The following is a 12,478-nucleotide window of genomic DNA, read 5'->3' on the forward strand; positions in this document are numbered from 1 at the left end:
TATAAACTAATAAATTGAGGAATAAGCATGAGTAAGGCATCATATTAAATCAAATAATTATGACATTTGTCATAACATTTCTGCTTAGGCAGCAGTTGAATTACTGCATGTTATTCCACTCAAATTGTATCTGCAACGTTTCAAGCATCTGGATTTTTGTCGCAGTGCAGCTGGCAGATACCACAGATACGCGGGGCCTGTGGCGAGTATCTCATCGATTTTTAAAGCGTCGGAATGCGTGGCACGAGACAGAGACCCCTGTCACGTGACAGCACCGACATGTATCTGCATCTGTATATCTGTGTATCTGTATCTTTGTGTGTGCAGCTGTGTGTATCTGAGCCTCGGCCTGTGAGTCCCATTCATGCCACTGCCACCGAGATGGCGGATTTTAGTTAGATACCCCGATACTGGAATGGATATTGAGATACTCCGCTGCAGCCGCGCCAAACTGCACTTTCAGCGCTTTTTTTTTGTTTTTATCTGTCCGAAAGCTGTAAATATCCGCGAGATTTACAACGCCAGCGAGCCGCGACTTCGACTTCGGTGTATCGGTATCAGTATCGTTTGGCGGACTCCGATTCGTACTCGGAATCGCCATCAGCAGCGGCATCTGGCTGGGGGTATCGCTTGCGAGCGCAGCACATCATTCGGCCAGCAATTCGCCAATGCAGATACTGTATCTGCGGGCAGCGGCGGCTACTAAATCGAACACAGCCAAGAGCTAAAATCCCCATATATACATACTCGTCGTCCGTCGTCCGTCGCCGTTGTCGTCGTGCTCCACTTGTGCCCATTGTTGGTTCTGCTGTCACCGTAACTCACAATTGAATTGTTCCTTTGTTCTGTCCCGTCCAGTCGGAGACCCGCTGCCGAATTTCGCATAATTGGCTGGCTTTCAAGTTGGCCGCCAGACCAAGTGTCGCCGCCACAAAGATACATCTACCGATTGATCCTCGAGCCTTTGGAGCTTCTGCTGCAACTGCGTATTGAGTACTGAGTACTGAGCACTGAGTTAACCATGCTGGTGCCGCCGGACATGATGGCCGCCCAAACGCGCATGGTCTACCAGATGAATCGGTTCTGCGAGGAGAGGGTGCAGGCCAGGATGTTCAAGACGGCCACCGCCATACGGGAGATCTGCAAGATCGTCCAGGACATCCTCAAGGAGGTGGAGCTGCAGGAGCCGCGCTTCATCTCCAGCCTCGTCGAGTGCAATGGCAGGTGAGCTAGTAAGCTAGTAAGCTAGTAGTTCGAAATCTTAATAACATTGGAAATATGCAGTAGTATCATAGAAACAATGGAACATGCAGTAGTATCTTAGTATCTCCGTATCTCCGTATTTTAGTATCTCCGTATCTTAGTGTCTTAGTGTCTTAGTATCTTCGTATCTTAGTATCTCCGTATCTAAGTATCTCCGTATCTCCGTATCTTAGTGTCTTAGTATCTTAGTATCTCCGTATCTTAGTATCATAGTGCCTTAATGTCTTAGTGTCTTAGTATCTCCCTATCTTAGTATCTCCGTATCTAAGTATCTCCGTATCTCCGTATCTGAGTATCTCCGTATCTGAGTATCTCCGTATCTTAGTATCTCCGTATCTTTGTATCTCCGTATCTCCAAATCTCCGTACCTTCGTAGCTTAGTATCTCCGTATCTTTTCATTTGTTGCTGCAATTAAGTAACGATATAATACTAAATTCTGAACCTTTGCATAAGTTAGCTAATAGAAACGAGAGCTGCTCATCCGCTCAAAAGGTGTTTAGTGTTCCCAACCACAGATATCAGCCAGATATCTGGGTAATTCCAGTGCCCTGTGGACTGTCATCGCGGCTACTTGCCGCTCCAGTAGTTCCACTCCATTGCAATCGAATCAAATCCCATCCTCTTCACGCCACTGCGATCATTGCAGCCAAAGTGCAGAGTCATTGTCAGTTAGTGTCAAGTCATGCTCATCGGGGTGTCGCCACCAGAAAGGAGTAGCAGTCGCTCGCCATTATACTTATTTCAACACATGCAACTTATATACATATAAAGTTATAGCTTTTCGGGATCTCTTGCAGATTCGAGGGCGTGGAGGTGGTATCGCCGAATGAGTTCGAGATAGTGCTGTATCTGAATCAAATGGGCGTCTTCAACTTCGTGGACGACGGCACCTTGCCGGGCTGTGCGGTCTTGAAGCTGAGCGACGGCCGCAAGCGGTCCATGTCCTTGTGGGTGGAGTTCATCACGGCCAGCGGCTACCTGTCCTCGCGGAAGATACGCGCCCGTTTCCAGACGCTGGTGGCACAGGCCTGCGACAAGAGTGTCTACCGCGACATGGTCAAGATGATGGGCGACACCAGCGAGGTGAAGTTGCGCATTCGCGAACGATTCGTGGTGCAGATCACGCCGGCCTTTAAGTGCTCCGGCATCTGGCCGAGATCGGCGGCCCACTGGCCGGTGCCACATCTGCCGTGGCCACATCCCAGCATCGTGGCGGAGGTCAAGACGGAGGGATTCGATCTGCTGTCCAAGGAGAGCGTCGTCCTGCAGAACAAGAGCAACAACGCCGCCAGCATGGAGGGCGATGCCTGGGTGCTCAGCTTCTTCGAGGCCGAAAACCGCCTGCTGCAAGGTACATACTATATCTCCTTACTCCTTGCCACTCAAGTATATGCCACATATTGGAATCCTTTTTAGGTGGCTGTCGCCGGCGCTGCCTGAGCATGCTGAAGACGCTGCGGGACAGGCATCTGGAGCTACCAGGCAACCCCATCAGCGCGTACCACCTGAAGAACCTGCTGCTCTACGAGTGCGAGAAGCATCCGCGGGACTTTGAGTGGGACGAGAGCTGCATCGCCGACCGCATCAACGGCATCTTCCTGCAGCTGATATCCTGCCTGCAGTACCGTCGCTGTCCCCACTACTTCCTGCCCGCCCTGGACATGTTCAAGGGCAAATCGCCCAGTGCTTTGGAGCAGGCGGCCAAGCAGGTGTGGCGACTGACCCGCGAGCTCCTTACAAATGCCAACGCCTTCGAGAAGTTGTAAGGGGTTCCAGGGGTTCGAGGGGTTAGAGTTCACGATGGGTCGATAATGTCGAGGATAATGAGGAATACCTTATTATTAGTTGGCACAACACTCTTAGAGTGCTTGGCTATCGTTGGACTTCTTGTTTTTTTACCCATTTATAGTTGTATATTTTTCTTAGCTTCTTTTGACTCTGCTCACATATGGTTAACTTGCCAAACTTCCAAGTATCGTATCGACCCATCGAAAGTGTGGGAGTGTGGATGTGCATGAGATACATCTGAAAGATACTTGTGAAAGATACATGTGCGAGTAAGTACGTGCGCGTGGATACAGCTCCTTGGCGGCCATTTTGTGCCATGTCCGTGTGCCTCTGCCTCTGCCTGTCTGTGTGCGTGAGATTGAGTGTGTGTGTGAGTGTATGTGTGTGAGTGTCTGTGTGTGAGTGCTGTGTGTGCCAAAGTGTTAATGCGAAGATGCGAGATAAGTCCACTCCCCATTCGACTTAACTCGACACAACTCGACTCGACTCGATTCGAGATATCTATCTGCCCATCCAGGCGTTCCGGCTAAGCCTCGAATATTGTTTTTAATAACTCGTCCCCCGCCCCTTGCCCCCTCCCCTCTCCCCTCACAACGCATCCTTTGTTTGGAAAGCGAACAATGGACTCGCCGGTTCGCAAGTCCGGATGGAAAAATCGAGAGATCGAAAAAACTAAAATCGCAAGAGGAGAAAAGAGGAGAAAAGAGCATTTGTGCAGGCGGCTCCTTTTACACGGTGGCCATCCACTCGACGTATACGATTGTTTCACAGCTCGCAGATCCTAGATCAAAGCAAAACGAAACGAAACACAACAAAATATAATATATACTTATACATATAATGCAAAAAACACAAAAACCTAAAAAAAAGGGAGAGACAGATTCCATTGATTGTTGCAAGTCCAACTTAACATTGTTTTATTTTGTATCTACTACTTATCGTTTATATACACATGTCGATGTCTATTATGCGATGCCCAACATTTACCACGATTATCCGCAGTTTGTTTTAAGTAACGACGTAATCCTAGATTGCCTAAGTAACACTAAATGCTTGAATAAATTCAAGGGTAGCCAAAGGCAACACTTCACTTGTTGTTTGCCTATGAAGAGAGAGGTATTATAAGTCTGTCATTATGAAGGAGCTACTTGATTGCTTGGAAAGTACGTTTTAATACTTGAAAACTTTTGCTTGCTATACATATATTCAAATTAGGATGGCTGTTCCTGTGCAGCAAGGCCAAAATCTGGAGAGGATGTGGCTGGGAGCCCATTAGTTGGAGCGGCGGTTGAGTTAATGTTATGATTATTGGCAGTGCCGAATATTTATTTGCAAGCGGCGACATATCTGGATCTGGATGTGGATCTGAATCGGCATCTGAGGCTGGGAAGATGGGAAGATGCAGCTGCTGCAGCGACAACTGAGCATCACTTTTATTACCCTTATTTATGGTTATTTTTATTTTTTTTATATATTCTGGCGGGGGATCTGCATCCACGAATAACGAATACCGAATAACGAATACACCGAGTGGTTTGGCTGCTTTGTTCTGCGGTTCTTTTGTGTCCCTTCGCTTTACTTTATTATTGCTCCGTTTGTTGGTTGCTTGTTTTTTTGTGTTGTTTTGTTTTATTTTTGCGCGGAACGAAAAGTTTCAGCAAATGTAATCGATATTTTCTTCGATGCAAGCGGCGGACAAGAGACAAAAGGTGTCTCTAAAGCACGGGAAATAATCAGCGTAGTCAGCACACAAAAAGAGCCCGTGAGTCCAAGGATATGCCAAGGATATGCCATGGATATAATAATGCGTGGGCCAAAATAACAAATTATGCCACGGCACGCAGGGATCATGTTACGCGGCCCTCCATCACCGCCACCAGCAGCAGTAACCCTCGGCAACTAACCCTCGAGTGGGTGGCTTTGGCTTTGGTCCTGGGGTCCTGGTCCTGATCCTGGGAAAAGCATCATCAGGTGACCGAAGCCGAATCGGAATCCGAATCCGCAGGCGAATCCTCCGCAGGATGCGCACTTGGCCGCCAGCGGGAGGACACGTGACCGCCTGTTTTTCTTCTCTTCTTTTTATTTTCATTAATTTCGTGGATGGAGAAAGCAGAACCATGTGCCACTTGCAACGCAACGATAAGGCACGATTCGCATTGCCCATCGCCATGCTGACAAATGGTATTTGAGAGCCCATTAAATGGGCGCCACCAGTTGGAAGTACCAGAAGTACCAGGATCCGTGACGCAGCACCTGCCCCATTCACATGGGCCATGCCCCAAAGCTCCTCAAAAATCATCCCGTTCCTGGGCATCCTGGACAGCCCTTTCATTTGGTCGGGCTGTCACAACTTTGGGCAAAGCCACAACCAGATATTGTCGCGCTTGATTTTGATTTGCACACAGGATACCCTGCGAATTTCGGGCATGCTGTTTAAGCATTTACAAGTCTATTAACTAGTCTATAAACTAGTGCCCACCCTGCATTCTAAATTAAATAGTTTGATAGATAAATTACAGTAGAATTTGCTTATAAAAAGCACATTTCCATCCACTTATTTTTCTGCAACGAGGGCATCGAATGTGCGAGTCTTGCCCCGAGTCGTTCGTCAGTTTTTTTCTTGTTTTGTTTTTCCTGTTGACATTTATGCGCACCCGCCCTCCAGTTTTCGTAGCTCCTGACTCCGCGCCCCGGATCCTTGCGCCGTGTCCTGCCACGCCCCCCGGCGACTCGTGGGCGGTGACAGGCGGCTGGCGATGACGATGGAGTTGGAGTTGGAGATGGAAATGGAGATGGAGATGGCGTCGCATTGTCCTGGTTGTTCTGGGTTCCGTTTTCTGGCTTTGTCGCATGGCTTCGAATGGCATTTCTTTGTTTTAATTGTTCACTAATGATATTTAAATTAGTGCTCTAAGTGACCGCAGGCGGTTTTCTGCTATCCTGCCATGCTGCTCCTTCGCCCAAATTCAAATTCAAATCCAACCCCAACCCCATCATCCATTATCCTTTTGCGCCTTTTGTCGCTTTGTCTTTGTTTGTCGTTTGCATTTTGACATTCCAGTTGCTTAGATCTTTCTGCGAGGGTTGACACACCAGTTGGGGTAAGTAAACGGGGTAATACAAACTTTACTCGCTTTGTTTTAAGCTGTTTCTGCGTATATATTTAATTATTTCCCATTAAAATTGAAGTATTATTACTTAAAACACACTTAGAGTATACTTAGAATCCCTTGCATATCAAACTGCAAGATAGGTTTTACTTATAATCACTTGCATTTCAAAGTGCAAGATATGTTTTTCCACGATTTAAATGCAGTAACTCCGCTTTGGCCGCCTTATTCACCAGCCACTTCAACTTGTGGCGTAATTATGTCGTCATTATCAGAAACACGTGGTGCAATTTACCAAGCTGACAAAAGGAGGCGACTCATCATCCGGAGTCCTCCTCCTGCCAAGCGGGTAAATGGGATTCAATGGGAGTTTTTTTTGTGTTTGAAGAGGGGGGAAAACTCGGCGCACACGCCACGAATTATGAATATCAGAGAAATGCACAAGATGAATGGCACCGGGAAAATGCCAGCGGGATGGTAGTGGGAAATTAGTTTTCCACGCATCGCCAGCAGAGACAATGGAGCGCAGGAAAAGCGGAAAGAGCGGGAAAAGCGGGGAAAAGCGGGGAAATGCGGGGAAAAGCTAGGAGGACGGCGTCACCTACACGTGATAATTTAGAGCAGATTGTCGCCTATAGGGTAGCATACGTATATCACATATATTCTTTCTTTTTTTTTTCGAGTGGGGGAACACTTTAGAGCCATCGTATTTTTGGATGGACATTTGCATTCAATTACGGCAGCTGTGAGCCGGCCCTGATTTATATTTATGCACGCGTCTCTGACGGCCCATAAAGGAAACCCCAAATTGCGCCACAGCGGGGGATGTGTGGGGGGGGAAAACTCAGGATGATTTCCCCCCTTTTATTGCGATCTAAAAAAGTGGGAAAAAGAGTTGGCGCTGCCTGCGCTCAATCATAATTATGTGATTTGTTTGCGACGCCGGCGCGGCCAACTAATTAAACGGCGAAATGACAGAGTGGGTGGGTGGATCTACATGGCCCCCTGAAATGGAAAGGGTGAAAAGCTGGAAAATCTGGAAAATCTGTAAACTCCAGAAGGGGTGGCCATGTTGACGTATTGTCGCCGATGTTGCCCCGTTGAAATTATGACATTTTGATTTGGTCTCGAGGCCCATTTGATGTCCCTCAGCCGGCGCACTCGTCTGATTTATGCCACAAGGCGGGGGAAAATCGGTGGAAAATCGGGGGAAAATCGGTGGAAAATCGGGGGAAAATCGAGGCGAAAATCACAGGGGAAGATGTGAGGAAAATCATAAAAAAGGAGTAGGAAAATCTAAGAAGGAAACCGAGGCCAAGGTGAACTAATTAAGAGGCGGATGGCTAATGGATTGCAGCTGCAGTTTGCAGCCCAAAAAAGAAAAAAAGGGGAGGCACTTGGCCATTTGCTGCAACGCCATTCCCATGACATTTTCGGGCTGACATTCGGTGGCCAAGATATCGAAGGGTTATCCCAAATCGATTAACATTATTAATGAATGCATATCATGGGAATAAGTGGGCAGCCAGCGTGGGGAATGGGGGATGGGGGAGGGGAGGGGGAGGGGATACAGGTGGAGCGACGAGACGAAAGTCAAAACATGAAAAGGTTTTCAAACAATTTCAATTCCCAGAAACGAATGAAATGAACTCCAGCGAAACATTGTCAACATGATCATCAGCCATCTCCCTCTCTCTCTCTCTCTCTCTCTCTCTTTCTCTCTCTGTCTCTGTCAACATATTTATGGGCCAGGTTCACATTGAGGTTGAGACTGAAGCCAAACTACACTGAGCATAGTTCTAGGGAACTTACGCTTTATAACTTTGTTAATTTTGCGACTACTTTTAGCTAAGTTGTAACTAAAAAACCGCTAAAAGTACATATTTTTTGTTAATTTCAGTGTGACAACAGCTTACAACTTTTTTTCAGTGCAATATCCGAGGCTTTGGGGCTGCCCGGGGAGCGTTGGAATGTCCAAATGTTCGATCATAAAACAAAGAGCCGGCCGCAGAAACAGCAACAGAAACAGAAACAGAGACTTAAACTGAACTCAAACAAAAACAAAAACAAAACAGAAACAGAAACCAAAAACCAAAACCGAAAACGAAAACGAATTCGAGACAGCAGCGAACGAAGTTGAAGTTGAAAACGAGTCGAATCAATGCAGATAATATCAATTATATGTAAAAGATACACATGCATGCGATAGATACATTTGCCCCGATAAGCATTTAAAATATTAACATCAACACAGACCGGGTATCCATATCCATATCCATGTCATGGAATGTGCCCCATCTCCCGTCTCCAGGGTTTCGTGTTTGTGTTTATAATTCATTAGAATCCACAGCTGATTTGAGTTATGGCAGGCACAGCCACTCCACAACTGGGGGCTTGTCGTGTTGTCTTTAACCTTTTTATCACAATTATCGAACTTCATCTAACTTCAACCAACTTCAAGTTGGCGCAAGAAATGGGTCTTCATTTAAATATCACATGGGAGTTACTTCTGAAATGTTACATATGAAAATATATAAGCGCAAACCGATTTGTTTCATTTTCAATGTTTATTTACATTAAATTAGACTACATTGGTGCACTACGACTACACATACATTTAACTCAAAAAAAAAAAAGAAAAAAGAATTATGCAAAATATTAGTTTATAAAATAAATAACGGTTTGATGATTGCTTCGTACTGCGAACTATTCAAATACTATAATAAAATACAAACTGTTCCTCCCCAGCGCGCTGCTATAAAAGTCCAGCTGGGAACACTGCTTCGATCTGTTCCCACAGCGCAGACACGCACCTTTGTGGCGCTCTTAGCAGTGGCGCAAACCTGCACTGCTTTCTTTGCTTTTGTACACTTGTGCATTTGTGCTGAGGAAGTGCCAACTAATTGCTTAATTAATTAGCTAATTAATCATTAGACATGAGCGAAAATCAAAATTAATTAGCCAATTAAGTAGTGATATAGCTTACATACAATTCCGAATTTAGTGGTTAATTAATTGACCACTTGAAATGATAACATCATCAGCAATTAGCCAAAAAACCAACCAACTTGCTAGGTAAACAGGCTACTATTAATCCTTGCAATAGCTGGAGCGCAGGACATTTTCGGCGCCCGTGAGAATGGCTCCTTCGTGCTGCGGACACAGTTTTAGGTACAGGTCGCTGGACTCCATCGCCTCGATGAGGATGTACTCCAGGTAAATACGCGGCGCGGAGAGGATGCGCCAGGTGAGTGGATTCAGTATGTTGGTGGGGTACTCCCAATTCACAGTCGCGTATTCCGGCTCGCGGAGATTGCGTCCGGCCACCAAGGCCTTGTACTCGTAGCCCGGCTCAAAGTACATTGCCTTCTGGGAGAATCTCATCAGCTCCGTGGCAGCTCGTTCCTTCTTGCCACCGCCACCGCCACCCATCTTCGCCAGGGCGTCGTGCAGCTGGATGGACAGGATGCCCACCTCGCCGCCATGCAGAGTGCTCTCGTCGTGGCCGGACACCCGCACGGTTATCCTGTAGTGCAGGCGGCAGAAGGGCTTGCTATCTCCCGTCCACAGGTAGAAGACGCCGGGTGAATCGCCCTGTTGCAGCTGGCCCAGATCCACCTGCTCCTGGTAATCCTCCTGGCTGTGGTAGCCCATTCGCAGGCACGTGTGGCCCGGCTCCTCGCAGCTCGTGCACTTCGTGTCCTTGAAGCTCTGCAATGGAAGAGAAATGAAGAGAGTATTACATGGGATTGTGGAACTGCTGATTAGGTTACCCACCTCGAAGGAATCACAGGTTATTCCCAGGAAGGGACACTGCGAGCCGATGCTCTCCGTGAAGTACTGCTGACTGCGGATGTGGTTGCAGCCGAGGAACTCCTGCATGGTCAGGAACAGCGTCTTCTTCTTGACCACATCCTGGAACTTCTTGTTGCAGCCGGGATTATCGAATCCCCCATTGGGAAAGAAGTCCACATGGCCCAGTCGCATGTTGATGCCCAGTCCGCCTTTCATCAGCGGATTGGCGTCCGTGTGCACAATGTCCACAAAGTGGGCATCCGTCTTGTCCAGCCGCACGATGGGATCGGTGTCCGTGAAGAGCGGAGCAGCCGGATCCAGACCCGTTATCCTGGCCGGTTTCAGACCAAAGTCGTGCTGCAGGTGATAGCCAGCATAGCCGGACAGATGGGCGCCCAGCGAGTGGCCAATGATGTGCACATTGTCCAGATTGGGCAGACGCAGCTCCTCGTACAGCATGTGCACCACATGGGCGGTGATGGCGCCCACCAGCCGGATATTGGCCACCGCCTGCACATACGGCGGACTGGCGCCACCGCCCCAATCGATCAGCACCACGGCTGCCCGACCCTCGGGCTCATGTGCGAGCAGCGCCTTGGCCATGTCCCACATCCAGGGTATCTCACCGGACTCCAGGTAGCCGTGGACCAGCAGGAATATCTTGCCCTTGGCATCCATGCCCATGCCTTGCACGCTATCGGGATCGTTGAGATCCAGGTACTTGGGCTGATCCAGTGCCCGGCGCGTGTGCAGTGTGAAATGGGGCTCGATCTCCGAGGGCTTCTGCGGATGCACGTTTATCGAGCGGGTCACCGTGTTCCAGGGTCCGTTGATCGGGAAGCAGCCGTACACGCCGAAGCACTTCACCTCGTTGATGTCTGGCGGGGATTGAGCAAATCAGTGGGTTAGTTGTGCCATGTTTGGGCTATAAATCTTTTAACGGGCGAACACCTGAAGCCAGATAAGCGTGCAACTATCACTACTTTTATACAGTTCTGGTTCAAAGAACCACTCGGGCTGAAATCTTTGAAATAATCTACTGGAGCAGTTTCTAATCCAATAGACCTTAATAAGCATTTTAAAACCATTAAACTGAATGAATTTGCAATTGATGGCTGTCTACTTTGAATACTCCCCAACCCTTTTGCAAGATCGCAATTAGAACTGTGGAGGTCTGTGGTAAATGCCCAACGATCCATGGCAAATCGTAGACAATTGACAATTTTCAAGATGCCTCCAATCTGCCTTTAAGTATTTCCCTTCTGGCCAGCAGACTCAAGTTTATTTGGCCAGTGGTGCGTGAATAGTAGACGTCTTCAGTTTATCATGGTCTTCTTGGCTTTCCGTTTTGTATCGGAAGTTTTCGATTAGATAGGCGTGTGCCGCGTCCCTCCAGCAACTAAATACATATATCTAGATATATGTACATAAGTACGTACGTTATGTATTTGAAACCGCACCGGACGGAGTCGCGTCATTAGCCTTTTGGGACCCTGATTTCCAAATCAAATTGCCACCTGTGCCTCCATCACTCAGGTGATCGCAATCGCCGCGGGCTTCTTGGCGGAGCTTTCCCCATTTGGCCACTGAGAGTCGCACTCGGCATCTTTGGTTTTTGATCCCAAAACTGTTTGTGCAGCACACACACCAAAAACACCGAAAAAAACCACTTAAGGTGGCCCTAACTGGGCTCAAATGGCACAGCTGCGGCCAAAATCTTAGCTACCGAGCCTATTTCAGGTTATAGTAAAACAAATGAGAGCTTATTGTAGTTATTTTGTATAATCAAGATCTAATTTAAGTGCCATATTTTTGTTAGCATTTGTTTGATATACTGGAAATCCCTCTTGCGACCGCCACTGTGGCTCAAGTGAAAGATACTTTTGGGACATGTTCTAGTGGCGACTCGGATTACTTACCACTTTTGGGAGCTGGTGGCAGGTCCACCAGCGTGTTGACCGCCGCCCGACTGGTGTGGTTGGCCAGGTACAACATGGTCTGCAGCATGAGGCCGCCCGTGGTGTTGGCCACGTACATCCTGCAGTTGTATCTGAATCTGTTTCCGTGAGTTCCTGTTTCCTGGTTCCTGGGGAACTGCCTCTTGGAACCGCCCAACTTGACTGAATCACACACTAAGTTTTTTCCCAGGGCTTTGGACAGCTCTCTTGGGCCGAAACACAATCACAAATCACTTGCAACGAGTGCCACTCGAGTTGGCTATTATCTAAGGCCAGAAGTGTATGGTCGAGTTGCGATGGGATCGATTGATCGATCGATCTTGTTTGCTTGTTTGGTGCCTGGCTTTTCTTTTCTTTTGGTTTTAGTTTTGCTTGTGGTTTTAATTAAGTTGACGTTAATCTTATCGACTGTCTTTCGTCTCGAGTGTGCCGTTAGTTAGCTGGTTAGCGGGCGGCCCTCGTTCTTCGACTTTGACTATCGCCGATGACTATATATATATGTGTATATATATACGGGTATACCTGCGCCGATCTGAGTCGCTTGGGAACCGTCGCCGCACTGA

The 12,478-nt window shown here is 47.6% G+C and overlaps 3 protein-coding genes across 3 annotated transcripts in view; 1 reads left to right on the plus strand and 2 right to left on the minus strand.

The window, feature by feature from the left end:
- LOC122625276 (brefeldin A-inhibited guanine nucleotide-exchange protein 3) overlaps positions 1–12,478 on the minus strand; it is a 96,928-nt gene that overhangs the window by 50,108 nt on the left and 34,342 nt on the right. The gene's annotated exons all lie outside the window — the stretch shown is intronic.
- On the plus strand, positions 570–4,090 carry LOC122625280 (protein mab-21-like). The gene is made up of 3 exons (XM_043805339.1): positions 570–1,224; positions 2,062–2,615; positions 2,681–4,090. Exons 1-3 carry the CDS (start codon positions 1,022–1,024, stop codon positions 3,028–3,030), a joined length of 1,107 nt encoding a protein of 368 aa, XP_043661274.1. The 5' UTR covers positions 570–1,021; the 3' UTR covers positions 3,031–4,090.
- LOC122625279 (pancreatic triacylglycerol lipase) lies at positions 8,711–12,470 on the minus strand. Its single transcript, XM_043805338.1, has 3 exons — positions 11,877–12,470; positions 9,940–10,835; positions 8,711–9,873 (listed from the first exon to the last, which is right to left on the minus strand). The coding sequence occupies exons 1-3, from the start codon at positions 11,992–11,994 to the stop codon at positions 9,253–9,255; spliced, it is 1,635 nt and encodes a 544-aa protein (XP_043661273.1). The 5' UTR covers positions 11,995–12,470; the 3' UTR covers positions 8,711–9,252.

This window comes from Drosophila teissieri, chromosome X (genome assembly GCF_016746235.2).
Source record: "Drosophila teissieri strain GT53w chromosome X, Prin_Dtei_1.1, whole genome shotgun sequence".
Classification (NCBI taxonomy): Eukaryota; Metazoa; Arthropoda; class Insecta; order Diptera; family Drosophilidae; genus Drosophila; species Drosophila teissieri.

Coding starts and splice junctions, on each gene's coding strand:
- LOC122625280 (XM_043805339.1), top strand. CDS start 1,022: ATGCTGGTGCCGCCGGACATGATGGCCGCCCAAACGCGCATGGTCTAC. Junction 1,225..2,061: donor CTCGTCGAGTGCAATGGCAG/GTGAGCTAGTAA, acceptor GATCTCTTGCAG/ATTCGAGGGCGTGGAGGTGG. Junction 2,616..2,680: donor CGAAAACCGCCTGCTGCAAG/GTACATACTATA, acceptor AATCCTTTTTAG/GTGGCTGTCGCCGGCGCTGC.
- LOC122625279 (XM_043805338.1), bottom strand. CDS start 11,994: ATGTACGTGGCCAACACCACGGGCGGCCTCATGCTGCAGACCATGTTG. Junction 10,836..11,876: donor GCCACCAGCTCCCAAAAGTG/GTAAGTAATCCG, acceptor AATCCCCGCCAG/ACATCAACGAGGTGAAGTGC. Junction 9,874..9,939: donor TAACCTGTGATTCCTTCGAG/GTGGGTAACCTA, acceptor CTTCCATTGCAG/AGCTTCAAGGACACGAAGTG.